The 18,908-nt window shown below is 57.2% G+C and overlaps 1 protein-coding gene across 1 annotated transcript in view; it reads left to right on the forward strand.

Annotated features, from left to right (window-relative positions):
- Positions 1 to 18,908, forward strand: part of LOC135888115 (tenascin-X-like) — a 38,465-nt gene that overhangs the window by 14,514 nt on the left and 5,043 nt on the right. Inside the window, exons 11-15 of the mRNA XM_065415920.1 lie at positions 282 to 575; positions 11,597 to 11,884; positions 15,107 to 15,403; positions 17,516 to 17,809; positions 18,657 to 18,901. Of these exons, the coding sequence (XP_065271992.1) occupies positions 282 to 575; positions 11,597 to 11,884; positions 15,107 to 15,403; positions 17,516 to 17,809; positions 18,657 to 18,901 (1,418 nt within the window). The remainder of the gene's footprint in view (positions 1 to 281; positions 576 to 11,596; positions 11,885 to 15,106; positions 15,404 to 17,515; positions 17,810 to 18,656; positions 18,902 to 18,908) is intronic.

Below are 18,908 nucleotides of genomic sequence, written 5' to 3' on the forward strand. Positions count from 1 at the left end.
CATGGTTTGTGCCCGTCACTCTGGGCCGACCTCTCCGTGGAGGCAGGGTGGCTGCGGGAAACCCAGGAATGTGGGATCCTCTTTGCAGACATGCCCCGTCCGTCTGTCTGTCCCCAGCTCTCCTTCCCAGCAGCAGGATCCAGCTGTGTCCTGGGGCCAGTCCCTGGGGCTCTCTGCCCCCTCTCCCGCTAATTCATCTGGATGGCAATAATCCGGCCCCCCAAGGACCTGGAAAGCTGCTCCTGCTGGCCATACCCTTCACCCCCCTCTCTCTGTTCCAGCTGCGGCGCCGACGGAGGAGGTACCCACCACCCAGCCCAGCCTGGGGGAGCTCTCGGCCTCCGACATCACCCACGACTCCATCCTGCTCTCCTGGACCGCGGAGGAGGGGACCTTTGACTCCTTCCTCCTCCAGTACAAGGATGCGAAGGGCAAACCCCAGGCGCTGCCCGTGGACGGGGGATCCCGCACAGTCACCATAACCAACCTGGCACCTTCCCGCAGATACAAGTTCAACCTCTACGGCATTTCCGGCCGCAAGCGCCTTGGCCCCGTCTCCACCGACGCCGTCACAGGTCAGCGGCTGCTCCCGGGGCACTGGCTCCTTCCCCTCCCATCCCCTTTGCTTTGCAGTGTGGCAGGGATGCTGGCCACTAGACTGGGACCTTCCTGGGATGAAGCTTCCAGTCTCCAGCTTCCATGACCTGTCTATGGCCATTCAACAGATGGAGAGAGAGAGAAGGTTGAGTGTTTACATGGCTGGACAGGGGTGTTGGTGGATGAATGGATAGAGGGTGTGTGTGGATGGGTGGATGGATGAGTGTGTGTTGGAACGGATGGAAGGATAGCTGTGTATGGGGATGGATGGGTGAATGGATGGAGAGAGGGTGTGGGTGGATGGATGGTGTCATGGAGTTTGGGGGCGACAAGGCCCTGCACCCCCGGCTTCCTGTGATCCACCATGACTCTCAGCCAGCCAGTAAAGCAGAAGGTTTATTTAGACAACAGGAACACAGTCCAAGACAGGTCTTGCAGGGACAGACAACAGGACCCCTCAGTCAGGTCCATCTTGGGTGGCCAGGGAGGCCAGAGCCCCATCTGGGCTCCCCTCCATTTTCCCAGCCAGCTCCCAACTGAAACTCCCTCCAGCCGTCTCACTCCCCCCCCCCCCCCCCGGCTCCTCCCCCAGCCTTTGTCCAGTTTCCCGGGCAAATGTGTCTCCTGGCTCCAACACTCCTCCTGGGTTCTCATGTTACGTGCTCAGGTATCTTCCCTCAAGGAAAGTCTCCCATCCCCAATGCAGACAGTCCCAGGAAAACTCCCCTGCAACCTTCCCAGGTCAATACTCCCCACTCCCTGCTGCTTCACAGGCACCCACCCCAGTATTCAAAGAAAACATTAAGAACAGTCCCACTTCGTCACATCTCTCCCCCCTTCGAGACTGAACTGAGCGAGGTCACTTTAGCCAGTGACCCGGGGAAGTTCGAATCTACCCCCGTTCCCGTGGATGCCCCAGCATCCCTCCCATTCCTTGGTGGGAGTTACCCCTGGCCCTTCCAGTTTCACGCCCTCCCTGAGGTCGAGTGTGCTTGATGGCACTCGTAGTCTGCATGTGGGAAGGTTTATGCAGCCCGTGCCCTTTTTCCACCCCAATACCCCTGGGGTTCAAACTGGGACTGGGTCTTCTCCCAGCGTTCCAGTCTGGAGGTCGGTGATTCGGGCTCTCTTGGTTCAGAGCCCCCCTTTTTACCTTGGCCACCCTCTGGAAAGGCTCCTCTATGCTGGGCAAGGGTCGTAAAGCCGTTTTCCCCTTGTCCCGGGCCTTCCTCCCCCTCTGACAGGGGTCACAGGATCGGCAGTACTGCCGGACAGTAACAAAGACCCCAGGCCAGTAAAAGCTCCGTAGCAGCCTCTGCTGGGTACGCCAGGTTCCCTGGTGCCCTGAGAGGGGAATGTCATGGGCCCGGTACAGCAGCTGGCGGCGATACTTCTGGGGTACCACCAGCTGCCTCCTGATCCCCCAGGACTCCACTTCCCCTGGGGGAGCCCATTCTCGGTACAGGAACCCCTTCTCCCACAGGAACCTTTTCTGGCCACCTCTCCCCATGGTCTGTACCGCACTGAGGTCGGCCAGGTCCCTTATCTTCTGCAAGGAGGGATCTTTTTGCACCTCGGCCTGGAACTCAGCAGCTGGGACAGGGATGGCCACCTGCTCTCTGTCGCCGGCTGGGTCTGAAGCCGCAGCCTCCCTGAGCCGTGTCCCTGGGCACTCCCTCCCCACCGGGGTAGGGTCCTGTGCCTCGGGCAAGGCACCCACCCCAAGGCCAGGGTGCAGTGCCCCTCGCCGGCTCTGGCTATGGGTCACGACCAGGGCGTTCTGGTGGTTGCTTGGCCAGTCTTCCAGATCCCCCCCCATCAACACCTCAGTGGGCAAATACGGGTGTACCCCCACGTCCTTGGGGCCCTCCTTGGCCCCCCATTTCAGATGTACCCTCACCACAGGCACCTTGAATGCGGTCCCGCCCACCCCCATCAGGGTCAGGTAGGTGTCAGGCACCACCCGATCTGGGGTCACCACCTCGGGCCGGGCCAGCGTCACCTCCGCACCCGAATCCCAGTGTCCATTGACCTTCCTCCCATCCACCTCCAGGGGAACAAGACACTCGTTCCGCAGGGACCGCCCCGCGCCCACCCTGTAAACGGAGAACCTGGTGTTCGGAGCATCCAGCCCCCCAGAGGAGCTGGCCTGGGGCCCTCCTCCCTCCTGAGCCATTGGGAAGCTGTCAGCCCCCCTTGCCTGGGCTGTCTTCCCCTCGTCCGGCTGGGTCTCTACCCAGTTAACCCTGGCTGTGTTCGGTCTGCTCAGACTGTCCTTGAGTTTGGGGCACTGTGGCCTCTCTGGTCACAGTGATAGCAGCCCATGTCCCGTGGGTCCCCTCGAGCGGGTCGGATGGACCTGACGCTGGATGTTCCCCTTTGGTGGGGGTTCTCCATATTTCCCCGCTCGGAGGTCCCATGGTGACCCTCTCTCTGCGTGGTGGCGGGCCTGTTCCTTTGGGACTCCTCCCGGTTATCCCCTGCCCGACTGTTCACAAACTCGTCGGCCAACTGGCCTCTGTGCTGCAGGTTCTCTGGCTTTTGGTCCATCAACCATCGCCTCAGGTCAGATGGGCACTGCTCATACACATGCTCCAGTACGAATAGGTCAAGCAGGTCTTCTTTAGTTTGGGCCCCAGCTGTCCACTTGCGGGCATACCCCTGCGCCCGGTTGGCCAGTTGTAGGTATGTGACCTCACGGGTTTTACGCTGACTCCGGAACCTTTTCCGATACATCTCAGGGGTCAGCCCAAACTCGCGGAGCAGGGCCTTTTTGAACAGTTCGTAGTCCCCTGTCTCCACCCCTTTCAGTCGGCTGTACACCTCCCTGGCTGTGGGGTCCAGTGAGGGAATGAGAAACTGGAGCCTCTCTGCAGGGTCAACCTGGAGCAGCTCGCAGGTATTCTCAAAGGCCGTCAGGAAGGTATCCATGTCCTCCCCCTCCTTACACTGGGCCAGGAAGCACTTATCAAAGCTCTTTGCAGTCTTGGGTCCCCCCTCACTCACCGCAGCCGGGGCCCCACTGCTCCTCAGCCTGGCCAGTTCCAGCTCATGCTGACGCTGTCACTCTTCATGCTGCCTCTGTCTCTCTCGTTGTGCTCGTTGGGCTCGCTCCTTCATCAGTTCCTGCTGCCTCAACTCCAGCTCTCTCAGTTCTAGCTCCTTCTCCCATTCCAGCTGCTTCAGCTCCAGCGATGGGGGGCTCCACCAGGAGGATCCCCTGCTGGCCGGGGGGGGGGGTCACGGTGCCCTCGGTATTTGCTGGGCTCCTCCCAGCCCTTCCCCTAGGTATAGGTAGGAGGGGTCTCTGGAAGCCCTCAGCAGCCGGCTGACCACTCCCAGATGGGACAGACACTGGGGCCTGCGCTGCATCTGCCAGGCTGCTTCCCTCAGAGACAGGGATCGGTTCATTGGAGCGATCTCCCTTCTCCAGCTGGGCAATGAGCTGTTCTTTGGTGGACCTCCCAATGCGCAGCCCCCTCTGCCTGCACAGCTCCACCAGGTCGCTCTTAAGGCGCTTGTTATACATCTTCCTGCTGGTCACACACTCCCAGGGGTTAAGCGTAGCTCCTCCGTCCCCCAAAACTGCTCCTCTCTGACTCTTCAGCCCGCCTGGTCCCCGTCAATCCCGCTTCATTTTACTGCTCCCCAGTCACTTACTGCAGGAAGTGCCATCCACGGGGTGCAGTAGATCCCACCACTGCCACCAGTTGTCACGGAGTGTGGGGGAGTCAGGGCCCTGCACCCCCGGCTTCCTGCGATTCACCATGACTCTCAGCCAGCCAGTAAAGCAGAAGGTTTATTTAGATGACAGGAACACAGTCCAAGACAGGTCTTGCAGATACAGACAACTGGACCCTTCTCAGTCAGGTCCATCTTGGGTGGCCAGAGAGGCCAGAGCCCCGTCTGGGCTCCCCTCCATTTTCCCAGCCAGCTCCCAACTGAAACTCCCTCCAGCGTCTCACTCAGCCTCCCCCCGGCTCCTCCCCCAGCCTTTGTCCATTTCCCAGGCAAAGGTGTCACCTGGCTGCATCCCCCTTCTGGGTTCTCATGTTACGTGCTCAGGTATCCTCCCTCAAGGACAGCTGGATCGATGTGTCTTGGGCAGGTTAAGTGAATGGATAGCTCTGTATGGGGATGGATGGATGGATGGATGGAGGGTGTGTGTAGATGGATAGATGGGTGTGTGTTGAGACGGATGGAGGGATAGCTGTGTGTGGGGATGGATGGATAGAGGGTGTGTGTGGATGGATGGGTGGATGGCTGAGTGTTGAGACAGATGGAAGGATAGCTGTGTATGGGGTGTGACAGAAAACAAGAAAACCCCCCACTTCGTCACAGGGGATGGATGGATGGATGGAGGGTGTGTGTGGCTGGATGGGTGGATGGGTGGATGGATGGCTGAATGTTGAGACGGATGGAGGGATAGCTGTGTGTGGGGATGGATGGATGGATGGATGGATGGATGGATAGAGGGCGTGTGTGGATGGATGGGTGGATGGATGGTTGTGTGTTGAGACGGATGGAGGGATAGCTGTGTATGGAGATGGATAGAGGGTGTGTGTGGATGGATGGGTGGGTGGATGGATGGATAGAGGGTGTGTGTGGATGGATGCATGGATGTGTGTTGAGACGGATGGAAGGATAGCTGTGTATGGGGATGGATGGTGTGTGTGGATGGATGGATGGGTGGATGGATGGCTGAGTGTTGAGACGGATGGAGGGATAGCTGTGTATGGGAATGGATGGATGGATAGAGGATGTGTGTGGGTGGATGGATGGGTGGGTGGGTGGATGGATGGATGGATGGCTGAGTGTTGAGACGGATGGAGGGATAGCTGTGTATGGGAATGGATGGATGGATAGAGGATGTGTGTGGATGGATGGGTGGACGGGTGGATGGATGGATGAGTGTTGAGATGGATGGATGGCTGTGTATGGGAATGGATGGATGGATAGAGGATGTGTGTGGATGGATGGGTAGAGGGTGTGTGTGGATGGATGGATGGATGGCTGAGTGTTGAGACGGATGGAGGGATAGCTGTGTATGGGAATGGATGGATGGATAGAGGATGTGTGTGGATGGATGGGTAGAGGGTGTGTGTGGATGGATGGATGGATGGATGGCTGAGTGTTGAGACGGATGGAGGGATAGCTGTGTATGGGAATGGATGGATGGATGTATAGAGGATGTGTGTGGATGGATGGATGGGTGGATGGATGGATGAGTGTTGAGACGGATGGATGGATGGCTGTGTATGGGAATGGATGGATGGATAGAGGATGTGTGTGGATGGATGGATGGATGGATGGCTGAGTGTTGAGACGGATGGAGGGATAGCTGTGTATGGGAATGGATGGATGGATGTATAGAGGATGTGTGTGGATGGGTGGATGGATGGGTGGATGGGTGGATGGATGGATGAGTGTTGAGACGGATGGATGGATGGCTGTGTATGGGAATGGATGGATGGATAGAGGATGTGTGTGGATGGATGGATGGATGGATGGATGGATGGCTGAGTGTTGAGACGGATGGAGGGATAGCTGTGTATGGGAATGGATGGATGGATGTATAGAGGATGTGTGTGGGTGGATGGATGGGTGGATGGATGGATGGATGGCTGAGTGTTGAGACGGATGGAGGGATAGCTGTGTATGGGAATGGATGGATGGATAGAGGGTGTATGTGGATGGATGTGTGGATGGATGGCTGAGTGTTGAGACGGATGGAGGGATAGCTGTGTATGGGAATGGATGGATGGATGTATAGAGGGTGTATGTGGATGGATGGGTGGATGGATGGCTGAGTGTTGAGACGGATGGAGGGATAGCTGTGTATGGGAATGGATGGATGGATGTATAGAGGATGTGTGTGGATGGATGGATGGATGGGTGGATGAATGGATGGGTGGATGGATGGATGGATGGATGGCTGAGTGTTGAGACGGATGGAGGGATAGCTGTGTATGGGAATGGATGGATGGATGTATAGAGGATGTGTGTGGATGGATGGATGGGTGGATGGAGGGGTGGATGGATGGATGGATGGCTAAGTGTTGAGACGGATGGAGGGATAGCTGTGTATGGGAATGGATGGATGGATGTATAGAGGATGTGTGTGGATGGATGGATGGGTGGATGGAGGGGTGGATGGATGGATGGATTGGTGGATGGGTGGATGGATGGATGGATGGCTGAGTGTTGAGACGGATGGAGGGATAGCTGTGTATGGGAATGGATGGATGGATGTATAGAGGGTGTGTGTGGATGGATGGATGGGTGGGTGGATGGGTGGATGGATGGATGAGTGTTGAGACGGATGGAGGGATAGCTGTGTATGGGAATGGATGGATGGATAGAGGATGTGTGTGGATGGATGGCTGGGTGGATGGATGGCTGAGTGTTGAGACGGATGGAGGGATAGCTGTGTATGGGGATGGATGGATGGATAGAGGATGTGTGTGGATGGATGGATGGGTGGATGGATGGATGTGTGTTTTGGGGTGTATGGGGACAGATTGGTAGGTGGGTGGATGGCTGTGTGTTATGGGGTGTATGGGGACGGATTGGTAGGTGGGTGGATGGCTGTGTGTTATGGGGTGTATGGGGACGGATTGGTAGGTGGGTGGATGGCTGTGTGTTATGGGGATGGATTGGTAGGTGGGTGGATGGCTGTGTGTTATGGGGTGTATGGGGACGGATTGGTAGGTGGGTGGATGGCTGTGTGTTATGGGGATGGATTGGTAGGTGGGTGGATGGCTGTGTGTTATGAAGTGTATGGGGGTGGATTGGTAGGTGGGTGGATGGCTGTGTGTTATGGGGTGTATCGGGATGGATTGGAAGATGGGTAGCTGGCTGTGTGTTATGGGGATGGATTGGTAGGTGGGTGGATGGCTGTGTGTTATGAAGTGTATGGGGGTGGATTGGTAGGTGGGTGGATGGCTGTGTGTTATGGGGATGGATTGGTAGGTGGGTGGATGGCTGTGTGTTATGGGGTGTATGGGGATGGATTGGTAGGTGGGTGGATGGATGTGTGTTATGGGGTGTATCGGGATGGATTCGTAGATGGGTAGCTGGCTGTGTGTTATGGGGATGGATAGGTAGGTGGGTGGATGGCTGTGTGTTATGGGGTGTATGGGGACGGATTGGTAGATGGGGGGATGGCTGTGTGTTATGGGGTGTATGGGGACGGATTGGTAGGTGGGTGGATGGCTGTGTGTTATGGGGTGTATGGGGATGGATTGGTAGGTGGGTGGATGGATGTGTGTTATGGGGTGTATCGGGATGGATTCGTAGATGGGTAGCTGGCTGTGTGTTATGGGGATGGATAGGTAGGTGGGTGGATGGCTGTGTGTTATGGGGTGTATGGGGACGGATTGGTAGATGGGGGGATGGCTGTGTGTTATGGGGTGTATGGGGACGGATTGGTAGGTGGGTGGATGGCTGTGTGTTATGGGGTGTATGGGGACGGATTGGTAGGTGGGTGGATGGATGTGTGTTATGGGGTGTATGGGGATGGATTGGAAGATGGGTAGCTGGCTGTGTGTTATGGGGATGGATTGGTAGGTGGGTGGATGGCTGTGTGTTATGGGGTGTATGGGGACGGATTGGTAGGTGGGTGGATGGCTGTGTGTTATGGGGATGGATTGGTAGGTGGGTGGATGGCTGTGTGTTATGGGGTGTATGGGGACGGATTGGTAGGTGGGTGGATGGCTGTGTGTTATGGGGTGTATGGGGACGGATTGGTAGGTGGGTGGATGGCTGTGTGTTTTGGGGTGTATGGGGACAGATTGGTAGGTGGGTGGATGGATGTGTGTTTTGGGGTGTATGGGGATGGATTGGTAGGTGGGTGGATGGCTGTGTGTTATGGGGTGGATGGGGACGGATTGGTAGGTGGGTGGATGGCTGTGTGTTTTGGGGTGTATCGGGATGGATTGGTAGATGGGTAGCTGGCTGTGTCTTATGGGGATGGATAGGTAGGTGGGTGGATGGCTGTGTGTTATGGGGATGGATTGGTAGGTGGGTGGATGGCTGTGTGTTTTGGGGTGTATGGGGACGGATTGGTAGGTGGGTGGATGGATGTGCATGTGGCTCAGCGGCGGGATGGAAGGATGCGTGGGATGGGTGGCACAGATGGTGAGACGTGTCGGATAAATGGAAAGGAACAGGTGTCTGTGTGGACGCACAGATCGATGGATGGATGTGTGTTATGGGGTGTATGGAGACGGATTGGTAGGTGGGTGGATGGCTGTGTGTTTTGGGGTGTATGGGGACGGATTGGTAGGTGGGTGGATGGCTGTGTGTTTTGGGGTGTATGGGGACGGATTGGTAGGTGGGTGGATGGATGTGCATGTGGCTCAGCGGCGGGATGGAAGGATGCGTGGGATGGGTGGCACAGATGGTGAGACGTGTCGGATAAATGGAAAGGAACAGGTGTCTGTGTGGACGCACAGATCGATGGATGGATGTGTGTTATGGGGTGTATGGGGACGGATTGGTAGGTGGGTGGATGGCTGTGTGTTTTGGGCTGTATCGGGATGGATTGGTAGATGGGTGGATGGATGTGTGTTATGGGGTGTATCAGGATGGATTGGTAGATGGGTAGCTGGCTGTGTGTTATGGGGATGGATAGGTAGGTGGGTGGATGGCTGTGTGTTATGGGGACGGATTGGTAGGTGGGTGGATAGCTGTGTGTTTTGGGGTGTATGGGGACGGATTGGTAGGTGGGTGGATGGCTGTGTGTTATGGGGACGGATTGGTAGGTGGGTGGATAGCTGTGTGTTTTGGGGTGTATGGGGACGGATTGGTAGGTGGGTGGATGGCTGTGTGTTTTGGGGTGTATGGGGACGGATTGGTAGGTGGGTGGATGGCTGTGTGTTTTGGGGTGTATGGGGACGGATTGGTAGGTGGGTGGATGGATGTGCATGTGGCTCACAGGCGGGATGGAAGGATGCGTGGGATGGATGGCACAGATGGTGAGACGTGTCGGATAAATGGAAAGGAACAGGTGTCTGTGTGGACGCACAGATCGATGGATGGATGTGTGTTTTGGGGATGGATTGGTAGGTGGGTGGATGGCTGTGTGTTTTGGGGTGTATGGGGACGGATTGGTAGGTGGGTGGATGGATGTGCATGTGGCTCAGCGGCGGGATGGAAGGATGCGTGGGATGGGTGGCACAGATGGTGAGACGTGTCGGATAAATGGAAAGGAACAGGTGTCTGTGTGGACGCACAGATCGATGGATGGTTTGTGTCTATATATGGAGTAGTGCACTGGCACCAGATTTCTCCTTTCCCTGGCGGGTGCTCAACCCCTTCCGCACACCCCCACCCCGCCTTTTCCCACCCCCGCTCCGCCCCGTCCCACCTCTTCCCGCCAGGCCCACCCCCTCCCCTGAGCTCCTCCCCCTCCCCTCACTGCCTCCTGTACGCCGCGGAACAGCTGATCACGGCGGGTGGGAGGTGCTGGGAGGGAGGGGGAGGAGCTAACTGCCGGTGGGTGCTGAGCAACCACTAATTTTTTCAATGGGGATCTTTCCATTGACGTTGGAGGCTTTGTTCTCTCTCCTTTGTTCTTCCTTCCCCCTCTCTCTCTGCCCCCCCCCAGCTCAGCTCTCACAATTATTTGTGCCGGGGTGACCCCTCTGTAACGAAGGTGCCCGTGGGAGCCAGCTGAGGTCACTCAATTAGGGTGAACTGCAAACAAAACGGGGCCAACAAACCCCAAACGCTGGTGGATCTTCCAATACTGAGATTTACCAACCAGCCCAAAACAGCCTCTGTGTTACCTCCCTGGTTACTCAGACGTCCAAACAACGCAGTTCCCTTAAAGTGCCCAGCCTCAGGCCTCCGTCCAGACACACACGTCAAACATATGATGATGATTACTGAAAATCTTCTCTCATCATATACAAGAAAAGGTTCTTCCAACCCCAAAGGATCGGTCCTAGACCCAGGTCAAATGATAACTTAGATCTTACCCAAAATACACACTACAGCCAATTCTTATTAACTAAACTAAAATTTATTAAAAAAGAAAAGAGAGAGAGTGTTGGTTGAAAGATCAATATACAGACAGACTTGAATTTAATTCTTGAGGTTCAGACACAGCAGAGATGAGCTTGTAGTTTCCAAAAGTCCTTTTAGAAATAGTCCCGAGGTTATAGTCCAATGTCCATGTTCAGGGTGGCTCCAGTCAGTGACTGGGGATCTCAATCCTTATGGCTTAAGGTTTCCCCCTCTTGAAACCCAAAGCAGATCTGAGATGAAGCAGGATCGTGTCCCAGGATTTTTATACATTTCCAGCAGTCTTTCGGCCTGAGAAAACAACAAACATCCTGGCAATTAGCCCAGGATAATTTATTCATTAAACAGTTCAGATCCAGGTTACCACGACCTTCCAAAGAGATGATAATAATAATAATTAATATAGAGAATAATACTATTTCACACAAGTGTCTTCCTAAATGTTAATATTCCTTTTTTTGATCTTTGAATCATAGCAATAGACAAGACTTGTTTGCTTACATCATAAGACCTGAGCAAACATCTCCCCTTCTCTCTCTAACAATGCCGGCTGCATTTCAAAGGTCTGTTCATTTACAGATCTTCCTAACCAGTCTTTAAAGTTCGGCCATGGGTCAGGTCAGTCTGGGAGTTAATTAACTCTTTCTGGCCCTGTCACCTTTCAATGAGATATTATATTGCACTCATAACGTCACACCCTCCATGGGGCGGGATGACCGTGGAGAACACGGGAATGTGGGATCCTCTTTGTAGACATGCACCATCCGTCTGTCTGTCCCCAGCTCTCCTTCCTGGCAGCAGGATCCAGCTGTGTCCTGGGGTTGGTCACTGGGGCTCCTTGCACCCTCCCCCCTGCTCATCCTCTCTGCAGATCCCCTCTGGCTAGGAATAACCCAGCCCCCCAAGAACCGGGAAAGCTGCCCCCAACCCTGGATGTGGCCTTCACCCCCTCTCTCTGTTCCCACCACAGCGCGGCGGAAGGAGGAACCTGCCCCCCAGCCCAGCCTGGGGGAGCTCTCGGCCTCTGACGTCACCCACAACTCCACCCTGCTCTCCTGGACTGTCCAGGCCGGGGACTTCGACTCCTTCCTCCTCCAGTACATGGACGCAGAGGGCAAACCCCAGGCGCAGCCCGTGGACGGGGGATCCCGCACAGTCACAGTAACCAACCTGGCCCCCTCCCGCAGATACAAGTTCAACCTTTACGGCGTCTCCGGCCGCAAGCGCCTCGGCCCCGTCTCCACCGACGCCGTCACAGGTCAGCAGCTGCTCCAAGAGTCCTGGCCCCTACCCCTCCCACCCACTTTGCTTTGCAGTGTCAGAGACACCGACCCCTGGGCTGGGACCTTCCGAGGGAGATGAGTCCAATCCTCCAGCCTTCACAAGCAGATGGCCGGCAAGAGAGAGTGGCTGGCTGGGTGGCTGGTTGGCTGGCTCGGTGGGGGTGTGGATGTACATGGGGCAGGTTGAGTGAATCGATACTTATGTATAGGGATGGATGACTGAATGAATAGGTAGATGGATGACTGTCTATAGGGGTGAATGAAGATGTATGAATAAATAGAGGAATGGATATTTATGGGGATGGATGGATGGACGGACAGAAGGACAGGTGGGAAGACAGATGTGAATTAGAATGGATGGGTGGGCAGGTGTATGTGTATGAAAATGGACAGCAGGAAGGGTTGGCAGAGGTGTATTGGGATGGATGGAGGGATGGGGGGAAGGGTGGGCGGAGGTGTATCGGATGTAGGGAGGGAAGTGGGGAAGGGTGGGCGGAGGTGTATCGGGACGGATGGAGGGACGGGGGAGGTGGGGGCAGAGGTGTATCGGGATGGATGGGGGAACGGGGGAAGGGTGGGCGGAGGTGTATTGGGACGGAGGGAGGGACGGGGGAAGGGTGGGCGGAGGTGTATCGGGACGGATGGAGGGACGGGGGAAGGGGGGCGGAGGTGTATTGGGACGGAGGGAGGGACGGGGGAAGGGTGGGCGGAGATGTATCGGGCCGGATGGAGGGAAGCGGGGGAAGGGTGGGCGGAGGTGTATCGGGACGGATGGGGGAACGGGGGAAGGGTGGGCGGAGGTGTATCGGGACAGAGGGAGGGACAGGGGAAGGGTGGGTGGAGGTGTATTGGGACGGAGGGAGGGACGGGGGAAGGGGGGCGGAGGTGTATTGGGACGGAGGGAGGGACGGGGGAAGGGTAGGCGGAGGTGTATTGGGACGGATGGGGGAACGGGGGAAGGGTGGGCGGAGGTGTATCGGGATGGATGGGGGGACGGGGAAGGGTGAGCGGAGGTGTATCGGGCCGGAGGGAGGGAAGCGGGGGAAGGGTGGGCGGAGATGTATCGGGATGGATGGGGGAACGGGGGAAGGGTGAGCGGAGGTGTATCAGGACGGAGGGAGGGACGGGGGAAGGGTGGGCGGAGGTGTATCAGGATGGATGGGGGGACAGGGAAGGGTGAGCAGAGGTGTATCGGGACGGATGGGGGAACGGGGGAAGGGTGGGCGGAGGTGTATCGGGACGGAGGGAGGCACGGGGGAAGGGTGGGCGGAGGTGTATCGGGACGGAGGGAGGGACGGGGGAAGGGTGGGCGGAGGTGTATCGGGACGGAGGGAGGGACGGGGGAAGGGTGGGCGGAGGTGTATCGGGATGGAGGGAGGGACGGGGGAAGGGTGGGCGGAGGTGTATCGGGACGGATGGGGGGACGGGGAAGGGTGAGCGGAGGTGTATCGGGACGGATGGAGGGACGGGGGAAGGGTGGGCGGAGGTGTATCGGGACGGATGGAGGGACGGGGGAAGGGGGGCGGAGGTGTATCGGGACGGAGGGAGGGACAGGGGAAGGGTGGGCGGAGGTGTATTGGGACGGAGGGAGGGACGGGGGAAGGGGGGCGGAGGTGTATTGGGACGGAGGGAGGGACGGGGGAAGGGTAGGCGGAGGTGTATTGGGACGGATGGGGGAACGGGGGAAGGGTGGGCGGAGGTGTATCGGGATGGATGGGGGGACGGGGAAGGGTGAGCGGAGGTGTATCGGGCCGGAGGGAGGGAAGCGGGGGAAGGGTGGGCGGAGATGTATCGGGATGGATGGGGGAACGGGGGAAGGGTGAGCGGAGGTGTATTGGGACGGAGGGAGGGACGGGGGAAGGGTGGGCGGAGGTGTATCAGGATGGATGGGGGGACAGGGAAGGGTGAGCAGAGGTGTATCGGGACGGATGGGGGAACGGGGGAAGGGTGGGCGGAGGTGTATCGGGATGGAGGGAGGGACGGGGGAAGGGTGGGCGGAGGTGTATCGGGACGGATGGGGGAACGGGGGAAGGGTGGGCGGAGGTGTATCGGGACGGATGGGGGAACGGGGGAAGGGTGGGCGGAGGTGTATCAGGACGGATGGAGGGACGGGGGAAGTGGGGGCGGAGGTGTATCGGGCCGGAGGGAGGGAAGCGGGGAAGGGTTGGCGGAGGTGTATCGGGACGGATGGAGGGACGGGGGAAGGGTGGGCGGAGGTGTATCGGGACGGATGGGGGGGATGGGGGAAGGGTGGGCGGAGGTGTATCGGGATGGATGGAGGGAGGGGGGAAGGGTGGGTGGAGGTGTATCGGGATGGATGGAGGGATGGGGGAAGTCTGGGCGAAGGTGTATCGGGACGGATGGAGGGAAGTGGGCGAAGGATGGGAGGAGGTGTATCGGGATGGATGGAGGGACTGGGGAAGGCTGGGCGGAGGTCTTTGGGGACAGATGGAAGGGTGGGCAGAGGTGTATTGGGATGGATGCAGGGATGGGGGGAAGGGTGGGCAGAGGTGTATTGGGATGTATGGATAGTGGGTGGATGTGTGTGGGGAAGGATGGGTGTTTTGGGGGATGCACGGGTAGCTGTGTATGTGTAACTCTGGGACCAGCTGCCATTGTCAGAACCAAGGACCAGATGGTTGTGGTGATGAATGCATGGATGGACGGCTAGTCGGATGGCTGGTATGGTTGTGGATGGATGGATGGACGGCTAGACGGACGGCGGGTATGGTGATGGATGGATGGATGTGTATGGGGATAGAAGATGGAGGATTTTCTGGGGCTGGATGGGTGTCAATAGGGATCTTTACAGTGACGTTGGTGGCTTGGGTTCACCCCCTTCTCTTTTTCTGTCATTTGTTCTTCCTTCCCCATCTCTCCTCCCGTCTCAGCTCAGCTCTCACCGAGGTTTGTGCTGGTCGCTCTGGGCCGACCCCTCCATGGAGGTGGGATGGCTGCGGGGAATTCGGGAATGTGGGACCCTCTTTATAGACTTTCACCATCCGCCTGTCTGCAACCCTACTTCCCAGAAGCACGATCCGTCTGTGTCCTGGGACTGGTCCCTGGGGCTCCCTCCCCCCTCCCCCCGCTAATCCTCTCTGCAGAACCCCTCTGGCTCAGAATAACCCAGACCCCCAAGGATCCGGTGAGCCACCCGTACCCCGGCCATGCTCTTCACCCCGCTCTCTCTCTTCCAGCCATGGTGCCGTGGGGGGAGGAGGTACCAACCGCCCAGCCCAGACTGGGAAAGCTTTCGGCCTCTGACGTCACCCACAATTCCACCCTGCTCTCCTGGACCGTCCAGGCCGGGAACTTTGACTCCTTCCTCCTGCAGTACAAGGACGCGGAGGGCAAACCCCAGGTGCTGCCCATGGACGGGGGATCCCGCACAGTCACAGTAACCAACCTGGCCCCCTCCCAAACATACAAGTTCAACCTCTACGGCATTTCCGGCCGCAAGCGCCTCGGCCCCATCTCCACCGACACCGTCACAGGTCAGCGGCTGCTCCTGGGTGTGCCGAGCCCTTCCCCTTGTACCCCACTTTGCCCTGCAGCACTATAGCGGTGCTGGCCATCGGGAAGACATTCTTCTCTTCCATCTCTCTTCATTGTCTCTCCATTGCACAGGAGCTTGGGGGTCCCAGATGCTGCTTCCAGCCCATGTTCCTCTGTCCTGCTTGTCTGAGTCTGCCCCAGTCCCCCTTCCTTGGACTGTCCATAGACCTCTTTATGGTGCCTCCCCATGACTGTGTACTCCTCCATCCATCTCCAGCATGCAGCCACACCTCTATCCATCCATCCATCCACCCACAGCATCCATCCATCTCCGTCATGTACCCACACCTCCATCCATCCACCCACTGCATCCATCCATCTCCATCATGTACCCACACCTCCATCCGTCCCCAGCATCCATCCATCCATCCATCCATTCACCCACAGCATGCATCCATCTCCATCATGTACCCACACCTCCATCCATCCATCCATCCATCCATCCACCCACAGCATCCATCCATCTCCAACATGTACCCACACCTCCATCCGTCCCCAGCATCCATCCATCCATCCATCCATCCATCCATCCATCCATCCATCCATCCATCCATCCGTCCCCAGCATCCAGCCAGCCAGCCAGCCAGCCATCCACAGCATCCATCCATCTCCATCATGTACCCACACCTCTATCCATCCCCAGCATCCATCCATCCATCCATCCATCCACCCACAGCATCCATCCATCTCCAACATGTACCCACACCTCCATCCGTCCCCAGCATCCATCCATCCATCCATCCACCCACAGCATCCATCCATCTACATCATGTACCCACACCTCCATCCGTCCCCATCATCCATCCATCCATCCATCCATCCATCCATCCATCCATCCATCTCCATCATGTACCCACACCTCCATCCATCCATCCATCCATCCATCCCCAGCATCCATCCATCCATCCACCCACAGCATCCATCCATCTCCATCATGTACCCACACCTCCATCCATCCACCCACAGCATCCATCGATCTCCAACATGTACCCACACCTCCATCCGTCCCCAGCATCCATCCATCCATCCATCCATCCATCCATCCATCCATCCATCCATCCCCAGCATCCAGCCAGCCAGCCACCATCCATCCATTCACTCACAGCATCCATCCACCTCCACCATCCATTCATCCATCCCCAGCATCCCTCCATCTCCAACATGTACCCACACCTTCATCTATCCCCAGCATCCATCCATCCATCCACCTCCATCATGTACCCACACCTTCATCTGTCCCCAGCATCCATCCATCTCCAACATGTACCCACACCTCCATCCATCCCCAGCATCCATCCATCCATACATCCATACATCCATCCCCAGCATCCATCCATCCACCTCCATCATGTACCCACACCTTCATCCGTCCCCAGCATCCATCCATCCATCCATCAACAGCATCCATCCATCTCCAACATGTACCCACACCTCCATCCGTCCACAGCATCCATCCATCCATCCATCCATCCATCCATCCATCCATCCATCCATCCATCCATCCATCCATCCACCCACAGCATCCATCCATCTCCAACATGTACCCACACCTCCATCCGTCCCCAGCATCCATCCATCCCCAGCATCCATCCATCCATCCATCCATCCATCCATCCATCCACCCACAGCATCCATCCATCTCCAACATGTACCCACACCTCCATCCGTCCCCAGCATCCATCCATCCCCAGCATCCATCCATCCATCCATCCATCCATCCATCCCCAGCATCCATCCATCCATCCATCCATCCATCCATCCATTCCCAGCATCCATCCATCCATCCACAGCATCCATCCATCTCCATCATGTACCCACACCTCCATCCATCTATCCATCTCTCCCATTCAGGATACACTCAGGGTCACCCAGGCCCCCTCTCCAGGTCCCATTTCTCCTTTTTGCTGCCTTGTGACTTCCCCACTTAACTTTTCACTCCCTGCAGGTCCCTGGGAACTGGGGAGAAGCCCCCGGCATGCCCTGCCCCTGCTCTCTCTGGTTCATTGTCCCTCATTGGACTCATGCCCCTCACCCCCCAATCTCTCTTCCAGCCGTGGCACTGTCGGAGGAGGCAGTTGGGATGCAGCTCCGTCTGGGTGAGCTCTCAGCGGCCAACGCAGCCCACGACTCCATCGACCTCTCCTGGACCGTGGAGGGGGGGACATTCGACTCCTTCATCCTCCAGTACCGGGACGCAGAGGGCAACTCCCGGGCGCTGCCTGTGGATGGTGCCCTGCGCTCGCTCCACCTCCATGACCTGGCCCCCTCCCACAGATACAAGTTCAACCTCTACGGCGTCTCCGGCCGCAAGCGCCTCGGCCCTGTCTCCACCGACGCCGTCACAGGTCAGCGGCTGCACCCAGATGCCTGGGTCTCCTCGGCCGCTCTGGCTCCTCGACCTTCACGTCTCTTTCCGGTGCCGCTTGTGCCCTTGCTCATCACTACAGCCCACAGCATGGGCGTGCACTGTGTGTCTGTCTGTGCTGACCCACCCGGCCTCCAACCTGTCCCCAGGGTCCCGGGCTGCGTCCTCCTTCTCCTTCCATGTGCCGTCTCCTTCCACCTTCTCTCTCTTTCTGCCTTCAGCGTCTCTCAATCTCACGCAACTGGCTCTTTCTTCCCCCTTCTACTTATGTCCATCCAATGTCCTTCTTTTATCTCCTTCACTGTCCTGCTTCTACCTTCCGGCTGGTTTGTGCCTTTCTTTCTGCCTCCCCCTTCTTTCCCTCTCTGTCTATCATCTCTGAATCTAGGGATCCTCCCCTTCTCTCCCCTTTCCGTGCCCAATCTACTCCTCATATCTCTTTCTCCTCCGCTTTCACTCTCTGTCCATCTGCTCCATCCAGTTCTCTCCTTTACTTCCTCTACGCTGTTTATTCAATGTTCCTTACCCATCATTCTTCTGTTTCCTCCCTCTCATGCTTTCATTCTCCCCTTCCCTTCCTGATCTCTCTCTCTGTCTCCCCACTTCCCTCGGATTCTTTCCTCTACTTTCCTTCCTCTTTCTTCCTTTGCTGCTTCCCCCTTTTCTCTCTTTCGTTTCCTCATACGTTTCCCCTCCTTCCTCATTCATTTTTTCTTTTGGTCGCTTTTGAGTCTTTATTTTTTTCTCCACTCTTCTGCTTTCTCTTCCCTCCAATTGTTTCCTTTTATGCCAGTGATCTGTGCCCTTAACCCCCCTCTCTGTTCCAGCTGCGGCGCCGACGGAGGAGGTACCCACTGCCCAGCCCAGCCTGGGGCAGCTCTCGGCCTCCAACGTCACCCACAACTCCATCCTGCTCTCCTGGACTGTCGAGGCCGGGGACTTCGACTCCTTCCTCCTCCAGTACAAGGACGCGGAGGGCAAACCCCAGGAGCTGCCCATGGATGGGGGATCCCGCACGGTCACAGTCACCAACCTGGCTCCCTCCCGCAGATACAAGTTCAACCTCTACGGCGTCTCCG

Source organism: Emys orbicularis, chromosome 13 (genome assembly GCF_028017835.1).
Source record: "Emys orbicularis isolate rEmyOrb1 chromosome 13, rEmyOrb1.hap1, whole genome shotgun sequence".
NCBI lineage: Eukaryota > Metazoa > Chordata > Testudines > Emydidae > Emys > Emys orbicularis.